The 24,730-nt window shown below is 33.3% G+C and overlaps 1 protein-coding gene across 1 annotated transcript; it reads right to left on the reverse strand.

Moving 5' to 3' along the window:
• Positions 1–3,550: 3,550 nt before the first annotated feature.
• LOC132715108 (uncharacterized) lies at positions 3,551–23,934 on the reverse strand. Its single transcript, XM_060698094.1, has 5 exons — positions 23,083–23,934; positions 14,638–14,796; positions 13,898–14,149; positions 11,594–11,663; positions 3,551–5,843 (listed from the first exon to the last, which is right to left on the reverse strand). Exons 1-5 carry the CDS (start codon positions 23,647–23,649, stop codon positions 3,973–3,975), a joined length of 2,919 nt encoding a protein of 972 aa, XP_060554077.1. The 5' UTR covers positions 23,650–23,934; the 3' UTR covers positions 3,551–3,972.
• Positions 23,935–24,730: the final 796 nt, after the last annotated feature.

Below are 24,730 nucleotides of genomic sequence, written 5' to 3' on the forward strand. Positions count from 1 at the left end.
GCTTTGGGATCTATGTTCCTATAATAACATCAAGTGGTCGAATATACCTTTTTTAATATTTATCATGTACCATCCTCTGTACATACATTTAAAATTGTAAATTTGTCAGAAGTTGTCGTTTTAAGCTATATATATTATATATCTTTCAAGAATATAATGATTTCTATGATAACTAATTAACATCAGGTACTACTTCGCTAGCTTATTTTATGCTTATTAACAACTAACAGAGTTTGTCCTTTTTATATAATCTTTATCTTGTAACACTATCTGAAGCACAATTATTTAAACATACCTTCATCTTTGGAATACAAAAAGCCTCAAATAATCTTTAAAACAGCTTTCTACTGTGCGAGATTTTTCTGTCCTCATTATCAAATATAAATTGTAAAATATGTTATATATTTTTTTTTAATGATAGAGGTATGCGAATAAAAAACCTCACTATAAATAACTAATACATATTATGATATAAATGAACAGAAAAATGTCACATAAATTTGAATCCAGCAATATTAACAGCAGATTGAGTAAATGATGTATATTCAAGATCAAATAACAATGTAAATATTGGTCAAATATATATCGTGTGTCAAATAAATTGTCTTAAATTCTGTTTATAGCAACATGAAGGGGCTGTAGATATTACTAGATAAATATTTCAGATCAAGTAAGTTTGTTAAAATTGGTAAGTTATATAATATGTATTAAATAAATTGTCAAAAATTCTGTTTTAAGTAACATATAGGGGTGGTCGTTCTACGTTTCCGTACTTTATATATACCATTCCCTTGCCCTATATATAAAAACCAGTTATATGATATATACCATTCCCTTGTCCTATATATCATATAACTGGTATTTATATATATATCATTCACTTGTATTATAACGGGTATCTATATATACCATTCACTTGTCCTATATATTATATAACTGGTATTTATATTTAACATTCCCTTGTCCTATATATCATATAACTGGTATTTATATATACCATTCCCTTGTCCTATATATCATATAACTGGTATTTATATAAACCATTCCCTTGTCCTATATATCATATAACTGGTATTTATATAAACCATTCCCTTGTCCTATATATCATATAACTGGTATTTATATAAACCATTCCCTTGTCCTATATATCATATAACTGGTATTTATATAAACCATTGTCTTGTCCTATATATCATATAACAGATAAATGCATGTATATATCATTCTCTCATGTTTTTTTTTTTATTTTCATGTATCTATTTATATATTCATATATATTCTGTTCAATGGTAAAGTAACTTCAACGCCTTTCTCATTTCAAATTCTCGATTATTATAATCTGTTAGAATTTCTATTTTCACCATGAAAAGTAAATGGTTCACTAATCACCATTTTCATCAATTCACTTATCCCTTTTATTTAATGATCTATTTATGTATTTACTTTCATCAAATCACTATTTTTTCAAACTATGCCTGATCTTTAAAAATAAACTTGAACTTTATTAAGATCAATATATCTATGCTTTCACTGCATTTCTTTCATTTATTTATAAACACAATTTAAATATTGCATACTTCAATTTCAATATTATAAATAATTTTGTTGCAATGACCAGACCTCAATATTTAAAGAAAATAATTTTTTGATGATTGTTATCATAATGCAATATATTAACCCTCTTTCTTTACAACAAATTACCGGAAAATTACTTGTAATTAGTATCACTTTTGATGAAAATGAATAAATAGAGGATATTGAATGAGTGTAAGTTCAATACTAAATTTATTGCATGAGATGAAAAAATTATATTATGCGAGCCTAATATACCGAGGCGAGCATAATATTATTTTATTCTACGAGTGCAATAAATTCAGTAATGACATTACACAAATTTAATATTCTATTTATCACATACCCAAAATAAAGACTGTTTGAAGTGAAAAAATAGTCATTTTCATTGACACGCCTATAGTATAACGCTAACATTCAGCTCGTCTTTACAATATGTTTGTATAACGCTAATGACGTCACGTCAAAATAAATGCACGGTCGTGCAATACCATTTTAACGCAGTCGCAAAAGCGGCACGGGTGTGTGATGAAAGCAAATTTATTGTGTCTTTAAATATGAAATAATTTAGTTTAATCAGAATGTAAACTGCAAGTATCCTATATCACTATGTTGAAAATTCAAACCATTATATTTATTGTTGAAAATAAAAAAAAATTAGTTCAAACACTATGTAACTACATAGATACTTTTATCACTTTTTTGTTGAAAATATGAATGGATGTATCCTCTATGTTAACATTTCAAACCATTTGTTTATGTTGAAAAAAAACAACAACAACAAACAACAACAACAACACATTTATCATCTGTTTCAACATGCAATAGTTTAGTATAAACACTATGTTAACTACATGTATACTTTATCACTTTTTTGTTGAAAATTTAAACCAATCAAATTCATCATCTTTAATATGAAATAACTGATCCTTATCCTTTACATATTGTTTAGCATCACTTCTCTTCTCTCCTCTAAGTCCTCCATGTGCTGCAAGTCCTCCTTGTAAATCCGATGTTGACTCTTTAAACTCCTCACCATCTCCTGTTATATAACAGTGCACTACAATCACATCTACAGTATGAGGAATACTAGGAAGACTATCAACAAACTTCTGCCATGTTGTAAACTTCATTATTTACCGTCTATAAATCTTAATGTTTCTTTAAACTCTCATTTTCCTAAAGGTAACTGTATTTATATTATCAGTTAACCTACAATCACATAACTCAAGCTTACTGAGATTGTGTAACAATGGTAATACTGTGACTAGTCTCATTGTTATGTTGGTATGATCTAAATCCATTATAAAGATATATTCTCCATACAATTTAAGTTCTTTTAATTTGTTAGATTTTCTAATAATATCAAATATTTTCTCATAATAACTATCTGCCAATTCACCAAATGTAAATACTTCAAGGTTTGTAGTATCAGCATCGATCACACTAACAGTATCTTTCAAATAAAGGTACTGAAGTTGTTGATGTTTTGATAATTTTACATCATGCTGCTTCCGACACCTACATTTAACAGCATTAAGATGTATTTGTTCAAGATGACTGGTTCCCTCAAGAAAATTACAAAATGTAGTAGTATCATCATGACTCATTGTTATAGTTTGCATATCACATTCACAACTCATACGTATTGCTACAAGATTGATCATACTAGGTAGGTTACTAACAACTGTTTTATACACTGGGTAATACTTGTCAGTGCAAGATTCATCATCAAGAGACAGATATTTTAATGTTGAAGTATTTTCTTTAATTGTCTCAGAAACACAATTGTTTACCTCATCAATCATTTGTTTATTACTCTGTGTACTATCACTTTGTGTACTAAATATTGAAACATTATCATATGTTATTTTAATGTTTTCAAGATGACGAAACATCGGTAAATATTTTGCAAATTGAACATTTGTTGTGCTGATGCCATTTACATTAATAGACAGAACAGTGTCAGGAACAATTTGTTGCTGATCAATACCTGAACAAATAATATCACAATACCGACTCAATGTTTCAATGACCAAATCACCTATATAAAATACAGGACGGCTTCCATGAATATCTGATGAATTGCATTCTTCAATTAACTCAAAAATAAGCCTTTGAATATCAGTAATATGTCTAATATCATATTCAGAAAGCATAACAGGAATTACTAACATCCGTATTCTATCTCTGTGTCTATTTATTGTTCTCCTGTATTCCTGAACAGCAGAGTCTTCTGACAAAGTATCATATATGTATTTTGAAACATGTGTTGCTAATTTAGGTTCTAAACCACATAGCATAAAGATAACATTTGATTGCTCTAATATGTCATTTACTGTTGAACAGTTCTGAAAAACTTCATTTATAAAATTCTTGGCTAATTCCACATTTCCTGTACTATCTGACAAACCATTTTTTGCATTGAAATTGATGCAAATATTCACTGCAGCCAGAAATTCTTGCATTGATTTGTGAATAAAAGAGAACAATGAGCTTGGGTGGTTCTGATACAGAAAAACTTGGACATTCATCTTCTGTCAATATTCCAAGTTTCAAGCAATTTTCTCTTACTTCATCTGATATTTCTAGTTCATCAAACATACAAATGTCAAATGTCAAGGATTTATCCTTCGGAAAATTAAATAGTGTCACATAAGCCAACTGTGACACTTCATAAATGAAATGGCGGTTTAATCTTAATTTGGTTTTATCGGCTAAATATTGAGGGAGGTTTACTTTCTGGGTACCCTTCATGAGTAGAGTACTTGTTCCTGTAGTTTTCAGGTCATTCCAGGTGAAGAATAATTCTAACATACCGGTGTAGATGGCACTTCTTGAGGTTTTATCGAGTTTACCATCAAACCATAGACATATCAGTTGTTGTAGCATAATTGGTACCTGTTTTAAACTTTCCAGAGACTCTTCTTCTAGCATTTCCCTACAATCTCTAGCTTTTTTATAAGCATGTCTATTTATATTTAATTGTGAGACTGTCCTATTTACCATTTCCCTTTCACATCTAAAATCAAACCCTTTCAGATTTAGCGACTGTTCAATCTCCACATCACTTGATCTTAATGTATGAAATTTCCATGGCCGCGAAGTAGTTAATATTGTGTACTCCTTAAAGATGCTATGTTCTGGGACATTTTCAGAAGACCATTCATCTAAGCCATCAAGTAAAATCATAACTCTAGAGGATTCCTCTTCAAGAAGTGTGTTTAACATTTTCATTTGATAACGTTTTTGAAGCATTTCATCGATAGTGTCAATGTTCTGATACTGTCTAAGAGGGATGTAAAATACAAAATCAAATTTCTTCATCTCTTTTACACCATTGAATTTAACTTCATAATTTTTGCTATCATATTCAGAGTCATCACTGTCAAATTCAGAGTCTGTTAAGTCACCATCATAGTCGTCACTATCGGATTCGGAGTGTATTAAGTCACCGCCAAAAAATCTTAAAAGTCTTAATAAATGTTTTTCGTCTCCTCGTTTCTCATTAACACCTCCATGTGTCTTACTGCCCTCTTCGTTTTCAATGTCTCCACTATGTGCCCCCTTTAACTCTTCATTTACAATGTCACTTCCTCTTTTTTCATGTTCTTCAAAATCACCTCTGTGTTTTTCAGTGCCACCTTCATGTTTTTCACTTTCACCTGCATGTTTTTCACTGTCACCTCCATGTTTACCACTGTCACCTTCAGCTTTACCATTGCCATCTTCATTTTCATTGCCATGTTTTTCACTGTCACATTCAAGTTTTCCTCTGCCATCTTCATTTTCATTGTCAGCTCCATGTTTTTCACCATCACCTCCATATTTTTCACTGTCAACTTTAGGTTTACAACTGCCATTTATATTTTCATTGCCAGCTCCATGTTTTTCACCGTCACCTCTGTGTTTTTCACTGTCGCCTTCAGTTTTACCACTGCCATCTTTGTTCTCATTGCCAGCTTCATGTGCCTCATTGTGTGCCAAACACCAACAATTAACCAGATATTTACAAAAACTAGTTTTTCCTGACCCTGCATCTCCTAGAACATATACAGATTTTTGTGGGACTCCGTCCTTTGTGAAGATTTCTGACATTGTTTCAACCTCCACCTCCTTTGTTTCACCCTTTTCTCCTTTTATTTCCCTCGTTATTTTGGGCCTAATATAAATCTCATTAAAGCTACATTTTTCACTTTTTGGTTGTAAAGGTGTTGTAGGAACTTGCAGCAGGGTTTTGTGATACTGTTCTATCAGCTTTTCCCGCCATTCTGTAATTTAAATGATTATATGAAATCCAATTGTTAAGGACAAATCAATGAATAAATGATACAGAAAATTAGTATGGACCTGCATGGACAGATTATCACAGGCCCAAAACACTTATTGTGCAAAATAAAGACAACAGTTTACTTTAGGCACACAAGCACAGAATATCAGTCAGCCAGTTATTAAACAAGAGCCGGATGAACCGGGTGATCCTCCCCGATTAGGTTTTGGACACAGGAAGGTATACCTCTTGTTGTGTCAGAGTTATGCCACAGACAAAGTTTAAAGTGTAAAAACAACCCAAATATTGTGCACAACACATTGTCTCAATATTGTGATCATTTTTGTGAAATAGTTGTAAAATCCGACTTCAAATAATGAAGTAATGCGCCGGACATGATTTTGCTGCAAGGTCATGACATGACCTTGACCTTCAAGGTAGGGACCCAAATGTTGCATGCGGCATGTCGATTCAATATGGTGATCATCTCTGTGAAATAGTTGTTAAATCCGACTTCCAGTAACAAAGTTATGGGTCGTACACGCTTTTTGCTGCAAGGTCATACTGTGACCTTGACCTTCAAGGTGGAGACCCAAATGTTCCCGACCCTGCGTCTCAATATGGTGATCACTTCTGTGAAATATTTTTAAAATCCGACTTTCAATAACAAAGTTATGGACCAGACACGATTTTGCTGCAAGGTCATGCTGTGACCTTGACCTTTAAGGTAGCGACCAAAATGTTGCGCGTGACATGTCGTCTCAATATGGTGATCATTTCTGTGAAAAAGTTTTTAAATCCGACTTCAAATAACAAAGTAATGGGCCGGACAAGATTTTGCTGCAAGGTCATGCTGTGACCTTGACCTTCAAGGTAGCTACCTAAACAATGCGCGCGACACATCGTCTCAATATGGTGATCATTTCTGTGAAATATTTTTAAAATACGACTTCAAATATCGAAGTTATTGACCGGACACAATTTTGCTGCAAGGTCATGCTGTGACCTTGTCCTTTAAGGTAGCGACCCAAATTTTTGCGCGTGACACATCGTCTCAATATGGCGATCATTTCTGTTAAATAGTTGTAAAATCCGACTTCAAATAACAAAGTTTTGGGCCGGACACACTTTTTTGACAGGTCTAGCTGTGACCTTGACCTTCAAGGTAGCAACCCAAATGTTGGGCGCAACACCTCGTCTCAATATGGTGATCATTTCTGTGAATTGGTTGTAAAATCATACTTCAAATAACAAAGTGATGGGCAGGACACGACTTTGCTGCAAGGTTATGCTGTGACCTTGACCTTCAAGGTAGCGACCCAAATGTTGTGCGCGACACATCGTCTCAATATGGTGATCATTTCTGTGAAATATTTATAAAATCTGACTTCTGGACTGGACACGATTTTGCTGCAAGGTCATGCTGTGACCTTGACCTTCAAGGTAGCAACCTAAATGTTGCGTGCGACACATCGTCTCAATATGGTGATCATTTCTGTGAAATATTTTTAAAATCCGACTTCAAATAATGAAGTTATGGACCGGACATGATTTTGCTGCAAGGTCATGCTGTGACCTTGACCTTCAAGGTAGCGACCCAAATGTTGCGCGCGACATGTCGTCTCAATATGGTGATCATTTCTGTGATATAGTTGTAAAATCCGACTTCAAATAACAAAGTTATGGGCCGGACACGAATTTGGGACGTACGTACGTACGGACGGACGGACGGACAACCCGACGACTATATGCTCCCCCGAAATTTTTCGGGGAGCATAATAAAATTCTCTTTTTCTGTTTATATATATTTAACTTTAGTTTAAACATAGTTTATTTCAAACAAGTATTCAAATGGGATTTTTCCCGCGTATGGCATCAAAGTGTGCCTTATTTCGCAGACTGCAGTATATAATATACCTGATTGAGCCTTTAAATATCCTGCATAAAATACCTAATTTAGTCTTTTCATTTATTATAAAGAGCAATCAGTGATCACATGTGTCGCCTCATGATGGCCAATTTCATGTTGGGATAAGTTTTGTGACAGACGGACAGACAGACGAACAGCGCACAACTAGACTTGGTACTGAACATTCCTGTAAAGTTTGGATAAAATTGCACCAGTAGTTTATGAGGAGTAGTCCGGACATGCTTTTGTGTATCTGGCAACACACAGAAAAAAACACCTTATTATCAAAGGGCCATAACTCTGCAAAAATCTTTCAACCGGAAAACCCGTGCAATATACACAAGGACTTGAGCTACAGATCAATCCTGTTCAGTTTCATTGAAATTGCTTAAGTGGAATAAGAGTGGAAGTCCGGACAAACTTTAAAAATTAAAATTATTAAAGGGCCATAACTCTGACAAAAACGGAAAATGCTGACAATATGCATAACTACACTTGGTACTGATCATTCCTATACAGTTTAGATGAAATTGCACCAGTAGTTTATGAGGAGTAGTCTGTACAAGTTTTGTGACGGACGGACAGACGACGACGGGAAAGTGATTCCTATATGTCGCCACTACTCCGTAGAGGCGACACAAAAACATACCTTCTTTAGCCTTTTTCATATAATATATAACATCATATGTAACATTCCTGATTAAGCTTTTTCATATTTTATAATATAACATACCTGATTAATTCTTTTTATATTTTATAGCGAGCTCGACGAGCTGGCCCGAAGGTCCTGCTCGCAAAGCGAGCTTTACGGTAACGCGAGTACCTGCTAAGTGATGGTTTTGAAAACTTTCGTCCAACAAGAACCGGTTGAACCGGGTGATGCTCCCCGAGAAGGTTCTGGACACAGGAAAGTATAAAAAATGAACAAAGGCAAAAACTCCAAAATTAGGCAAAGCGGAGTTATGTTTTTTGCACTGCACTTCTATTCAATGAGATCTATTTATCTATAAAGTTTCCTGATGATATCAGAGTTATGTCCCGGGTAAAAGTCAAAGTGTAAAAATGAACAAAGGGCAATAACTCCAAAATTAGACCAGGCTTTGTTTATGTTCTATTCTATCCAATTATATCTAGCTACCTACAAAGTTTCATGTTGATATCTCTAATAGTTTTAAAGTATTGTCCAGGACAAAAGTCAAAAAGTAAAAGTAAACAAATGGCAATTACTTCAAAATAAGGCAAGGCAGAGTAATGATTCTTAAACACTGCACTTCCAACCAATGAGACCTATTTATCTACAAAGTTTCATATTGATATCTCTTATAATTTTAGAGTAATGTCCAAGAAAAAGTTCAAAGTGTCAAAATGAACAAAGGGCAATAACTCAAAAAGTAGGCAAGGCAGAGTTACGGTTCTTGTGCACTGCACACCTACTCAATGAGATCTATCTACCTACAAAGTTTCATGTTGATACCTCTTATACTTTTAGAGTTATGTCCCGCACAAAGTTCAAAGTGTAAAATAAACAAAGGGGGATAATTCAAAAATAAGGCAAGGCAGAGTTACGGTTCTTGTGCACTGTACACCTACTCAATGAGATCTATCTACCTACAAAGTTTCATGTTGATACCTCTTATACTTTTAGAGTTATGTCCCGGACAAATTTCAAAGTGTAAAATAAACAAAGGGGGATAATTCAAAAATTAGGCAAGGCAGAGTTACGGTTCTTGTGCACTGCACACCTACTTAATGAGATCTATCTACCTACAAAGTTTCATGTTGATACCTCTTATACTTTTAGAGTTATATCCCGGATAATGTTCAAAGTGTAAAATAAACAAAGGGGGGTAATTCAAAAAAAAGACAAGGCAGAGTTACGGTTCTTGTGCACTGCACACCTACTCAATGAGATCTTCTTACCTACAAAGTTTCATGTTGATACCTCTTATACTCTTAGAGTTATGTCCCAGACAAATTTCAAAGTGTAAAATAAACAAAGGGGGGTAATTCAAAAATTAGGCAAGGCAGAGTTACGGTTCTTGTGCACTGCACACCTACTCAATGAGATCTTCCTACCTACAAAGTTTCATGTTGATACCTCTTATACTTTAAGAGTTATGTCCCGGACAAAGTTCAAAGTGTAAAAATAAACAAAGGGGAATAATTCAAAAATTAGGCAAGGCAGAGTTACGGTTCTTGTGCACTGCACACCTACTCAATGAGATCTATCTACCTACAAAGCTTCATGTTGATACCTCTTATACTTTTAGATTTATGTCCCGGACAAAGTTCAAAGTGTAAAAATAAACAAAGGGGAATAATTCGAAAATAAGGCAAGGCAGAGGTACGGTTCTTGTGCACTGCACACCTACTCAATGAGATCTATCTACCTACAAAGTTTCATGTTGATACCTCTTGTTGTTTCAAAGTTATGTCCCGGACAAGAAAAGGGGACGGACGGACGGACGGACGGACGGACGAACGGACGGACGGACGGACAAGGCGGCGACTATATGCTCCCCCGAAATTTTTTCGGGGAGCATAAAAATCCGGATTTAGCTCAATACAGGATTGGAGCAGTACCTCTAGACGCTTGCAGAAATCATGATCCCAAAATAGACAAATATCGTTTTTTTCGCCGAATTTTACATTTTTCCTTGATTATCGTACTTGATTCGGTGTGAAAAGATGAATTAGACCTGTTAAAGTTCATTCCGTTGGGTAAAAAGACAAGATTTTAGCATTTTATCATTCAAGCGCCTTGTCCGGTATATACCGGAATACGGTATTTAGTGTGGTGCTCCAATCCTTTTTTTAGTCACAGCCTAAAAATCCAAATTGGACACATCGCAACTTTTCGAATTTAAAGATAACGATAAAAACTGAGGAATTCTGACTGAAAACGGATGTGTAGACTGGTCACCCGCGCACGTCTATGGGAACCATAATTGGACAGGGAACCAGAACAACGGAAGCTGTGGATAACATAACGAATGACAGTTTTAAAACGGAAAATGTAAAATGAAAATTGAAGGCGCCATTTTGTTTGAAAAATCTGATAAATAAAAACATTTTTTTGTCGAATTTTGTTGTGAAAACTATATAGAATGAAAGAAAATGGTCTAACTAAGAAAATGAATCCGAACACCAATATCTTTTATTCAGTTGTTAACGCTGTACAGACGTTTAAAGTATTGTTTACGTGACGTCACAATGTAGCGCCAAACAGCACGTGCAAAACAATCATATCAAGTACGCCATTTAATAGTATGTCGCAAACGTTTTAAATTTAACATTTATTTCACTTTTAATAATCTTTATTTCGCTTGAAAAATTATAGAGTGAAATAAAATAAACAAACAAAGTTTTATCAACGTTTCCAAAACTCGTTGTTCATTTAACGACAGGAGCGGAGCCAAATTTAACACAGTACGTGATACGTCAAACGCACTCGTAACTGCATTTGAAATAAAAATGAGCGATTATTTCATACTATTTCACGTTAAAAGTACATTGAGCTCGCTTTGAGGCTTTGCCTTTTTCATATTATAACATACCAGATTTAGCCTTTTCATATTGTATATAACATACCTGATTTAGCCTTTTCAAACTCTAACTGTTTTTGTTGAGGAGAATCTTCTTCCTTGATTAAGCCTTTTTATTATCAGATACCTGATCTAGCCTTTTCAAATTCTGTACAACATACCTGATCTAGCCTTTTCATATTCTATATAAAGTACCTGATTTCACCCTTTCATATTCAATATAACATACCTGATCTTGCCGTTTCATATTCTATATAACATACCTGATTTCGCCTTTTCATATTCTATATAACATACCTGATTTAGCCTTTTCAAACTCTAACTGTTTTTGTTGAGGAGAATCTTCTTCCTTGAGTCTTTCTATCTCCTACAACATAAAAATAATACAAATAATTGTGTTTTATTTAGTAAATATTTATTGTATACAGTAATATTGGTATTTGCACTCTCATTAACAAACAGTGTCCCGATATATCTAAACAAGAGGGCCAGGATGTCCCTGCAATCGCTTACTTTTATTAAGAGTCTATAGTCCATTTTTATTTATGCTACCTTTACCCCATTGATACACCCCTTTTTATTTCAGATTTCTTATTTGCAGTCAGGTCTTGAGTTGCTACTTTTGAAACATGAAGTTATGAAAACTTGCATTTGAGCTTGATCAGTAAAGTACAGTCTTTAAACTTGCCCATGCGACCACATGTATTAAGCAAATTTTGTCTTAAGCGACCACTGTAAATCCCCCCAAGAGCATTTCCTATATATCTTTAATGTATTTCAAAGTTACATTTGCTCAACACTATCGGCTACGGTTAATGATATTAATCTTTTCATCAAACAACCACTTTTAAATTGTAAAACACGGATTTTACTGCAGACATATTCTAAAAGTGCTCTTACCTGTCAAATGTTTGTGTTTTTAGTGAAAGCCGCCTCGTGATTTCACAAGTGTCAACAATCATAACAAAATATATAAATGTGTGAAGAACTGTATTTCCCAAACAGTTTTTAACGTATGCAAATGAAGTTAATTATAGGTGTGACATGTATTATCCAATATAATAGATAGAATAATGCAACACTCTGTCCTTACTGAGATGGTGTATACGCTTTACTGTTGATATTTTGACTGCATTGAAATGACCTTGAACTTTTATAATCAGCAATTAAATTAATAGTTACAGTTACATGTAGTTTGTTTCTTTGAATTGAAAATCACCACAGAAAACATTTACACATATTAGATTTTACCTGCCGAGGACAAGGAAAAGTAACGGAATACAGTAGCTTGAAAATTTGAGAAAATGTAAAAACATGTAGGTAATGGATCAAAGCTGTTTTGTTAATAAATATCAGAAAGTTATTTTTTATTTGAACATCTTACGAGATGATTACAGTGTTATAATTATTAAACATTAATTTTCTATAAATGAAGTTGAAAAAACTTCCCCACCGCGAAGGAAAGATGACAGATAATAAATTTTCCATTTTTATCATGCCTTGTCTTCAGAGACCGTTTTGTTAAGTGACCATTTCTAGAAGGTTTAACATTATAGAGGCATAATTTATAGGACCTCAGTCAAGTCACATTCCTATTTAAAGAAAAAATTATAAACATGATACTAAGGCATGGCTCTATTTGACCCATGTTAATGATTTTCATAACTCAGGCAATGCCATAATAAATATGTTTCACTTTAGCCATGTAGCCTAAGGATAGGCCATTGATTTCAAAGGGGCATGATTAATTTTACTTTTAGAGAGGACTATAAGAAGATCACTTCTGTAAAGGTTGTTCAAAATCTATTTTGTTGTTTTGGCCCTTATGTTGTTAAAAGGAATTGTAGATAGTCAAGCTCAGTTACAGATCAAAGTTATCTTTAAAGACGCTTTAGGAGTTTTATACACATATTGCCTAAATTATAACTGTTCAATAGAATTTCCTAAAACTTGGCATGTTGTTAGGCTATGATAAAGCAAAACTGGAACCATCACTGAAGATGAGTAAAAACCCCCATCAGCAACTTTGACTTTTTGAAAATTAAGTGGTCTGAAAAAAATATTTGAACTCAACCAATAGAAAAAGAAGTATCAACTGTGTACAAAGTATTATTTTAATTAATTGAAATCACAACCGGTGTCTTCAAATAAGCTTGCTATACATCAAGTTTGATTACAATATCTCATTCCTAACTCTAGTTATTGTCCGGAAACCATTTTTCTATATTTAGTAACGATGACCTTGACCTCGACCTCCACCCCAGGGGATCGAAATGCAATACCAACCGGGATCTTCAATGCATAAAGTTATTAAGTCCAGACACGTATGTGTGTACCTATTTACTCTAATTGTGATAATGTGAAACTTCAAAATGATAGTGTGACCTTGACCTTTGAGGTAGGGACGTGGTTCTTAGACACAACACATCGTCTTGATGTGGTAGACATTTTGCCAAGTTATTTTAAAATCCCTCAATGTATGACAGAGTTACAGTCCGAACACGAATGTAGTGAGGACGCACAGACGGACGGACGTGGTTGTATTGGAATACATGTACTGGTATATCAACTTGAAACAAACAAAAGGAAAACATTTTTTACCTGTTTTTGCTCTGTTAAAACTGCCTCAAGTTCAGTAAACTTTCTTTTCTGTTCTTTCCCAGCCTCAAGTTGTCCCTCTCTTTCTTGTGCCAACTGTCTTTCAAGTTCAATAAATTTATTTTTGAGCTCCTCATAGTCCTCTTTAGTTGCAGCATTTTCAGTAAATTCTCGCATTTTTGTCATTTCATCTTTGATTTGTTTCAAAATTTCTTCAGAGCATTCAGTAGTTACATAGAAGTCTTTTTGCTTAAGCTGATGAAAAAATAATGTTCCATTTTCTTTCAGAGATAAAAATGTAGCTATATGATTTATGATAGTATTATACTTACTTTTCTATACAACATATCATATATAAGGTCAAACTTTATTTCAAAATTATCACAACTGTTTTTTATTTTAACTACCATACTTTTTCTGAGGGCTTCTAAAATCTGCTTTTAAGGCAGGATGTTTGGTATAGGCATTTGATTGCCAGAATTTTCTATTTTCTTCACATTTGTTTTTCTTACCTGTTACTAACAAGCTTAGATCCGTATTTTTGTATTTGTAGGTAAATTATTTGATTTCATTAATATAAGTTAACTCAAGGCAGTTGTTACTTAAATTTGACTAAAATGAAGTAACCACTTTGAGCACTTTTTCTATTTAACTCTGAAAATTTAGTAAAATGTGCTTATTTCAAGTTATGGTAATTTAACTCTTTAAAGGTTTCAAACTTATAATTTATTATGTACACTTACATCTTGAAGTTTCCCGACAGCTTGTTGTGCACATTGTCGATATAAAAGTTCCTTACCATCTTGTAATACAGCTATCATGTCATTAATATAACAATTAGCCTTGCTCTCCTCTAATTCCATATTGCTAGAATGAAAAATCTCGTTCCGGTACTGCCGTACCTAATATACAGAAAACAAATAATACAACATTCACATAAATACAGTGTTCAGCAATAAGACTAAACACAATTTCTAAGTTGAGAATTAAAACTGTAATAAAGGAGTTACTTTAAAGTACTTACCATAATATAAATCAATATTATTATTGTGTTTAAACTGCAGATTGGAATAGAAATGTTTTTTTTTTATAAATTTTATAATTATTTTACTGAAGTAATGGTATTTATGTGTTGCATTTACTTATAAAGCACAAATTGCCTGCTGCACAGTAAATGGGCCATTTTTTTCAAAAATACATGTAATGCAGGCTTTTTCCAAAAATATTTTGCATTTGCAATTACTTTTTTGTGTTTTTACAAAGGACTAACTATATTGCAAATGTGCCCCAAAAGTTTTTTATGATAGCATTACCCAAAATAAAGATACGGACATTTTATACCCTAAAAATGCCCAATTTTACATGTAATGTGTTAGCATCTGATTTTTTGGTGTTTTTTGAATTAACACCACTATTATCTGTTCTAATTTATATCTTAAATTTTTTTACATGCACATAAAAAATTTAGTTACCTTTCCGATGATATATTATACTTGGTATATATCATCCTAGTTTTTATCGTTAAGATGATTTTAGTAAAATCAGACTTTCGTAATGCATCAGTTTTTCCAAAATACAGTTATTAATTAAACAAGTATACCTTTAAGCAATTACATATAAAATAGTACTTTATTGTCTTAATCTAATGAAATATGAATTAAAAACATATGTAAAGTGTTTTCAAAACAAATTTTGAAACAATTTTACCATAGTATGCATTATAGTGGTGAAAAAAAATTTGTGATGAAAAAACTGTAACGTCCGTCCCCCTCTCATAAAATATCCAATTTTAAAACAATACTCATAAAAAACAATGTTTCTGGTGCCTATTGATAGTCTTACTATGAAAATGTTACAAAAATTGCCAATTTCTATGTAAATGAGAAAAAAAATACAATAATGTAAAAGTTGTGTGTAACATCCGTCCCCGTAACATCCGTCCCCCTATATATGGTACTTATTAAATCTCAAACAAACTGTAACTGAAAAGAGAATTTTACACTAAAACACCAACGTTACAATGAAAAATGAAGAAATAATGGAAGTAAAGGACTGAAATGATGTATTTATATAAAAATTATTATTTGTGAACACCAAATTCCTTAATTTTGAAAAAAATCATTATTTTTTGCTAAAAAAATAAATTATTTACTTTGAAATAAAGTTATTATGTTTTTTTAAACATCAAATGGGCCAATACGTTTATAAAAATAATATTTAAGCTTATATGAATTTATGACAAATATAATATTTTGTTATTCTGTGTTTTCAAACCAAGGGTACAGGAGGGGACGGATGTTACAGAAATTAACTATTAGAACTAATGATTCTTTTTACAGTAATACTCAAACTTAACTTGTTCTTATGACGCATGCTAGAGAAGTAGTAAGTTTTGCAACTGTTTAGGAATGTTTCACACAGCAATAAAATAGTATTAAAAAAAAAATAACTAGAAGAAACAAACACAAAATCCAAAATAGGATATACAGAAAAGGTGTAAACAGTAGAGATGTTAAAAGTATCTTTTTGATTAAAATTAGTCATTGTTAAAACATAAATTCTTTAGCCTTAAATAGTTAACAAATCATCTATCCCAGCCTCTCATAAAACAGTGGGATATGGATCCTTAATCTATACACACAGAAGGGGCTGGCACTTTATTGGAAGTTAACGAGGGGGTTAAATTTGGGAAACTGTGTAAATTTTAAAAATTTGGGAAGGGGTGATATATTAAAAAAAACAGTTGGGGGGATTTTCCCTTTTTTGGGGTGAAAAAACAAGGGGGGAGGAAAAACCCAAATCTGGTTTGAGGGGGCCCCGTTTATTTAAGGGAAATGTTAAAAATTTCCAAATTTAAGTTTTAAAAAGGGGAATTTTTATTAATTCAATTTTAAAGGCTTAAGAAAATTTTAATTTTAAAATTTTTAAAAAAAAAACAAAATAAAAAAACAAAATTCAATTTTCCTGATTAAAAATTCTTTTTCTTCAAAATTTCCAGATATTTTCTTAATTTTGACCCATTTAGTTATCCTAAAAAAGTGGAAAAAAAATTTAAGAAAAGGATTTTTTTTGGTTTCCCCTAAATAAAAAAGTTTTTTGTTTAAAATTGTTTATGAACCCTTTCGCAAATTATTTTGAACCTATAAATTATATTGAATGACAAATTAGATCATAGTTAAGCAGTTCATGTACACTGAAATATTTACACAGAGAATTATTATTAAAAGTTAGAAATAATGAGCTTATGACACTGAATCATAATGAAATCTTTGGATAATGCTGCTGACATTCCACATTAATTTACTTAAAATTTCATCAAATTGATAGTACTTAATGGCAACAATTTAAAATCTTTTTAATGAAAATTTTTAATTGTTTATAATTTGTGTATTTAGTAATGACAAATTCAAGCTTACATATGTTTCAATTACTTCACACTGTATCATATCTTTTACAAAGATAAATCTTATTATATAACAAAAGTATTTTGTAAATGATTTCATGTATAGAAAGGTACCGTTGGTTTGACATTCTTTCTTTAACACAGTATTTTAATGCATTATCTGGAAACAAGGATTATTTTATTTCATTAGCAATTTTCTTATCTTATTCAAAACATTTCAATGTTCATTCAAATGTAAGATAACTGGAAGAAAACTAAGTCATTGCAACTTTTCATTGTGAAACGCAAAAAGTAAGAAACTCCATAATTGTCGGGTATATTTCTACATTTTTCTCATAATTTGTTCAATTATTTTACATTTATTGTACTATATAAACATAATACTCTAGGAAATTTTATTACTTGAAAATAAAACCAAACAAAGTATTAACTATGAGCTTTAAACATCTAGTGTAACATCCGTCCCCCCAAAAATGTAACATCCGTCCCCCTGATGCAATTCATTTCTGGATTATCTGACAAGAAATAAACATTAGAAAGTCCTATTATTTTTACTGTTTTATAAGAAATGTGTTTGCAAATTTGATTTATTAATAAGTATGATTTGATGTACCTATCCTTGTTTATTTTACTTTGTTTCTAACATGTTTGAAAAATTAATTTTGCGGGGAAAAAAACTGACAATAGCAAATATTTTTATATCTAAGATGAATTTTCTGAAAAAAATTTGTGACACTTAATAGAATACATAATATATTAATAAAACAAAGAGAAATAATACAATTTTAATTGTAAATTTTAAGATATTCAGACTTTGAGTATATCTTTGTAACATCCGTCCCCTACCCACACGGTTCACATAAAATGTAATATTTTGAAAAAAGTATTCAAAAACTTATCATTTCTTTCAAAAAATATTGTTACAGGCATCCTAAGGTTCTTAAAAGAAGCAAATATTTTCTTGTAAGTTTAACTTTATTTTTTGACTTAGATGCTAACACAATTGGCCCATTTACTGTGCAGCAGGCAAAATAACCTACTTCTGTACATTTTACAGTGAGGCTTAAAATAGTAATAGTTTTTGTTTCCTTCCCACAAAAATTAGAGTTAGCGAAAAGATTGTATTGCTGAAATATATTTAAGAATACAACTTTATGCGTCACAATTTTTAATCATTATTCATTTGTTGCAAATTGTTTCTCTTGCAAAATTAAACTGCATTAACCTCATTAGTTATATGGATATAATTTCATCTTAGTGCGGTAATGGGTAAACTCTAAAAATTCAACTAGAACTATCACTAAATGTGATTAATACCCCTGAAAGACTGCTTCCGAAATGAGGATGTTACTAGTAACAGAATACATTGTAAAACAATTGAAATACATTTATGGTTGTGGGCAATTAAAGATAGTTGTGGTTCTTGTATATTGCATTTCCTTTCAATATGGTTGGCCAGTGATGAAGTTTTATTGAATTACTCTGCAATAAGTCCAGAAAGACAAGGAAAAGGAACAAAGGACAATAACTCTATAAATACTGAAGATGGAGTTATGGTTATTGAACACTGCACTTCCTCTTATTGCACTTGACCATTGTATGAAGTTATATTGAATTCCAACTACAAGTTTTAAAGTTAAGCACAGGACAAACAAGAGCTGTCGGTAGGACAGCAACGCTCGACTATTCTGAGTGCTTGATAGTAAAAAAAATGCTTGATACAGTTACCTCCTCCTGTTTACAGGTTGGGGTCATGATGGTGAACAAGTGTGCAAAGATTCAAAGCCATATGTCTATGGACTTTGAAAATATTTGAACTATTACAAAAACTTTAACATGAATTCTAAGTCAAAAAAGGGGCATAATTCTGTCAAAATGCTTGATAGAGTTACCTCCTCATGTCTACAGGTTGGGGTCATGATGGTGAACAAGTGTGCAAAGTTTCAAAGCCATATATCTATGGACTTTGAAAATATTTGAACTATTACAAAAACTTTAACATAATTCGAAGTCGAAAAAGGGGCATAATTCTGTCAAAATGCTTGATAGAGTTACCTCATCCTGTATACAGGTTGGGGTCATGATGGTGAACAAGTGTGCAAAGTTTCAAAGCCATATGTCAATGGACTTTGAAAATATTTGAACTATTACAAAAACTTTAACATAAGTGGTTACGCCGACGCCAACGCCGACGCTCGGGTGACTGCAATAGCTCTACTTATTCTTATCGAATAGTCGAGCTAAAACGAAACAAAGGGCAATAACTGTAATTAGTCCAAAATAGAGTTATGGTTCTTGTGTACTGCACTTCCAGGGTTAGAATTTAGCAATAATTTCTGCTTGCAAATTTTTGCAAGTGATCAAATGTTAAACTGGCAATATGAGGAAGTCAACTGGCATTTCCATTATCATGCATCTTATTATTATAATAATACACAATGACAATGGCATTTTGAACCTATGGTATGACAAATATTAATAAGCTGCATGTCCATTAAATGACAGAAACAATTCTTTATCACTAGTAAACACAGATCTCTTCTTGTAACGAAATAAAAACATTTCAGCACATTAATTTATAAATGATAACAATTGTTTAAGAGTCAGATAAGATATACTAGAGAAACACCCACCGGTGACAATGGACAGTTAAAAACTTGTTCATGTAATGTAATTTCTTAGGACTTTAATTAATTTTAGCATATTTTGTACTTGATTACACCAACAGCCAGAAAACTCAGAGGTACTGATCTACTTAGATAAATATTTCCGCTTATAAGTAAACACTTTACAAAGGAGTGCTACGCATTTACATTGTACCCTGATAAAACAACATGTGTTTGGCTGTTATAAATAGTCCATCAAAATATAGTCACAGAAAAAATAAATAGAGCAACCAAAAATTGATTTTTAAGGTAAACATCATCAGATTCTGCAGCGGGCAGTTGCCAAGCATCATCATCAGCTCAGAAGATATCAATTATGTAAACGTCCAAAATGAACAGTCACTTGCAAATAAATGCCAAATAGAGCAATGTTTACTGGCATTATTAGATTTTAACTGGCATTTTACTGCCCTTGACCATTGTATGAAGTTTCATTGAATTCCAATCATTAATCTTGAAGTTATGCACTGGACAATAAAAAGCAACAAAGGGCAAAAACTTTTAAATAAGTCTAGAAAGATTAATGATTTCTGTACACTGTGCTTCCTCTCAATATACTTGACCATTGTATGAAAAAGTATTGAATTGCAACTAGTAGTTTTCAAGTTATGCTCTGGACAAGATAAAAGCAATGGAAAAGCAACAAAGGGCAATAACTCTATAATTACTCTGTACATAGTTATAGTTCTTGTGCACTGCACTTCCTCTTATTGTGCTTGATCATAGTATGAACTTTTTTTGAATTCCAACCAGTACGTTTTAAGTTATGCTCTGGACAAGGAAAAGTATCAAAGGGCAATAACTCTGTAATTTGTCAAAATCGTGTTATGGTTCTTGTGCACTGCACTTCCTCTTAATGTGCTTGACAACTGTATGAAGTTGTATTGAATTCCATCCAGTAGTTTTCAAATTATGCTCCAGACAAGGAAAAGTAACAAAGGGCAATAACTCTGTAATTAGGCAAGATGGAGTTAGGGTTCTTGTGCACTGCACTTCCTCTAACTATGCTTGACCATTGTATGAAATTATATTGACTTCCAACCATTTATCTTCAAGTCATGCTCCGGACAAAAAAAAGCAATGGAAAAGTAACAAAGGGCAATAACTCTGTAATTAGTCAAGATTAAGTTATGGTTCTTGTGCACTGCACTTCCCCTTTAATTGTGCTTGACAACTGTATGAAGTTGTTTTGAATTCCAACCAGTAGTTTTTAAGTTATGCTCTGGTAGGAAAAGTAACAAAGGGCAGTAACTCTGTAATTAGTCAAGATGGAGTTATGGTTCTTGTGCACTGCACTTCCTCTCAATGTGCTTGACCATTGTATGATGTTATATTGAATTCCAACCATTAGTCTTCAAGTTATGGTCCGGACAAAAGAAAGCAATGGAAAAGTAACAAGGGCAATAACTCTGTAATTACTTTAGATACAGTTATAGTTCTTGTGCACTGCACTTCCCCTTATTGTGCTTGACAATTTTATCAAGTTGTTTTGACTTCCAATCAGTGGTTTTTAAGTTATGCTCTGGACAAGGAAAAGTAACAAAGGGCAGTCACTCTGTAATCAGTCAAGATAGAGTTATGGTTCTTGTGCAATTCACTTCCACTCAATGTGCTTGACCATTGTATAAAATTATATTGAATTCCAACCATAAGTCTTCAAGTTATGGTCCGGACAAAAAAAGCAATGGAAAATTAACAAAGGGCAAACAAATCTGTAATTACTTTAGATAGAGTTATGGTTCTTGTGTACTTCCCCTTATTGTGCCTGACAATTGTATGGAGTTGTTTTGAATTCCATCCAGTAGTTTTCAAATTATGCTCCAGACAAGGAAAAGTAACAAAGGGCAATAACTCTGTAATTAGGCAAGATGGAGTTAGGGTTCTTGTGCACTGCACTTCCTCTAACTATGCTTGACCATTGTATGAAATTATATTGACTTCCAACCATTTATCTTCAAGTCATGCTCCGGACAAAAAAAAAGCAATGGAAAAGTAACAAAGGGCAATAACTCTGTAATTAGTCAAGATTAAGTTATGGTTCTTGTGCACTGCACTTCCCCTTTAATTGTGCTTGACAACTGTATGAAGTTGTTTTGAATTCCAACCAGTAGTTTTTAAGTTATGCTCTGGTAGGAAAAGTAACAAAGGGCAGTAACTCTGTAATTAGTCAAGATGGAGTTATGGTTCTTGTGCACTGCACTTCCTCTCAATGTGCTTGACCATTGTATGATGTTATATTGAATTCCAACCATTAGTCTTCAAGTTATGGTCCGGACAAAAGAAAGCAATGGAAAAGTAACAAAGGGCAATAACTCTGTAATTACTTTAGATACAGTTATAGTTCTTGTGCACTGCACTTCCCCTTATTGTGCTTGACAATTTTATCAAGTTGTTTTGACTTCCAATCAGTGGTTTTTAAGTTATGCTCTGGACAAGGAAAAGTAACAAAGGGCAGTCACTCTGTAATCAGTCAAGATAGAGTTATGGTTCTTGTGCAATTCACTTCCACTCAATGTGCTTGACCATTGTATAAAATTATATTGAATTCCAACCATAAGTCTTCAAGTTATGGTCCGGACAAAAAAAGCAATGGAAAATTAACAAAGGGCAAACAAATCTGTAATTACTTTAGATAGAGTTATGGTTCTTGTGCACTGCACTTCCCCTTATTGTGCCTGACAATTGTATGGAGTTGTTTTGAATTCCAACCATTAGTTTTCAAGTTATGCTCCAGACAAGGAAAAGTAACAAAGGGCAATAACTCTGTAATTAGTCAAGATAGAGTTATGGTTCTTGTGCACTGCACTTCCTCTCAATGTGCTTGACCATTGTATGAAGTTATATTGACTTCCAACCATTAGTTTTCAAGTTATGCTCCGGACAAGGAAAATGCAACGGACCGCTGGACCGACCAACCAACCGACCACCGGGTGACTCCTATATACCCCCCAAACTTCGTTTTTGGGGGTATAATAAAGAGTTAACCAATAACTGCACTAAGGTAAAAAATATTCTCTTTTGCTTTTATACTTAATTAACAGACTTAATATTACAGTAAAGCTTAATATTCTTCAAAATTAAAAATAAACATAATAATTATAGTATACAAATCTAGTTACCTTTGAAAAAAGATTGTTTGGTCCGGTAACATTGCATCCAATGTGACTATGAAAGTACTTGTTATTTATGATAACATGAAGCAACCCAGTGCAATCAGTGTCGACTGCTGATGTCTTGTCCTTGTACCCAGGAGCATTTATAAAACATTTGCAAACCTCCCACGGTTCTGTTGACCACTGTTGGACATCACTGTTTTTCCAAAAAGGTGCCGGTGGCATTGATGCATGATACTGTATAATGCTGTCATAGATGGCACCACATACATTGTTTGGACAGGGTCTCTTATTATTTGGAAAGCAACAGTTACATTTATCTTGTTTGAGGGGACATATCCCTTTTGAGACTCGGACATGGTCTGGCTGGAGAGTTGTTATCTGACAGGCGCCACATGGTACGTTTGGTTGAGGAGTCTTTGTTTGTTGTATTTTGTTTATAATATCGTTGTGCTGCTGTCTTCCTATGTCATCACAAAATGGCGCAAGTCCCTCTTTAAGATAACCCAAGCCTAGGCCAGCCTTAACCCACTGCCGGTATTTGTTGTTCTTTAAATGTATCTCATGTGCCATCTTGATTTCTAGAAAGAAAAAAAAATATTTTTAGCTACAATTTGTAAGAATCCAAGGAAAACCAACATTAACTATGACTGATCACAAACACTTGTACATGTATGCCCTGAAAGCTGGGTCCAGTTAAGGGACCATGAACTTTGACTTATAATGAAGGCATTGTTACAATCTCTAGAGGGCCATATTGGCCCTGAGATTTGTTGTTAGAAATGGTCATATACAGAAGTAGATATTATTTGGGCCACATTGAGCAGCCAAAATCAATTCAACAATTTCTAGTCACGTGGTGGAGTCATGTGGTAGAGTCACGTGGTGGAGTCACATGGTGGAGTTACATGGTGGAGAGACGTGGTGGAGTCACGTTGTGGAGTCATGTGCTGGTGGTGTCACGTGCTGGTGGTGTCATGTGCTGGTGACATGTGGTGGTGACAAGGTCTTGTCCTTAAGTATGTTCTGTTATAATATGAAGTTGATCCCTTCAATGATAGCAAAGTTACAGCCAGTTACAGCAAAAACTAGAACTGCCACTATCATGGCGTGAATACCCCCGCATACCACTTTGTCAGAATCAACAGTGGCCATTTAGAGCTCAAGGACACCCTCCCTGCCAAATCTGAGGTTACTAAGCCAGTGCATTGCTAAGTTATGTATTCTACATGCTTCAAATGTGAAAATGTCAAAATCAATACATTGCGGACAGGACATTCTTTAACAATTGAGAAAAAAAGCTTTTTTTTGTCACGGTCCCTATGACATTGACCTTTGACCCAGTGACCTCAAAATCAATAGGGGTCATCTACTAATCATGATCAACATCCATGCTAAATATGAAGACTGTGGGTCAAAGGAATCTAAAGTTATTGGGCAGAAAAACTTTTTGAAGTCAAAGACTCTGTGACCTTGACCTTTGACGTGGTGACCTCAAAATCAATAGGGGTCATCTACTAATCATGAGTAACCTCCATTCGAAATATGACGACTGTGGGTCAAAGGAATCTTAAGTTATTGGGCGGACAAGCTTTTTGAAGTCAAGGCCCCTGTGACCTTGACCTTTGACCTAGTGCCCTCAAAATCAATAGGG

This window comes from Ruditapes philippinarum, unplaced genomic scaffold (assembly GCF_026571515.1).
Source record: "Ruditapes philippinarum isolate M1 unplaced genomic scaffold, ASM2657151v2 ctg9149_1_1_1_1, whole genome shotgun sequence".
Taxonomy (NCBI): Eukaryota; Metazoa; Mollusca; class Bivalvia; order Venerida; family Veneridae; genus Ruditapes; species Ruditapes philippinarum.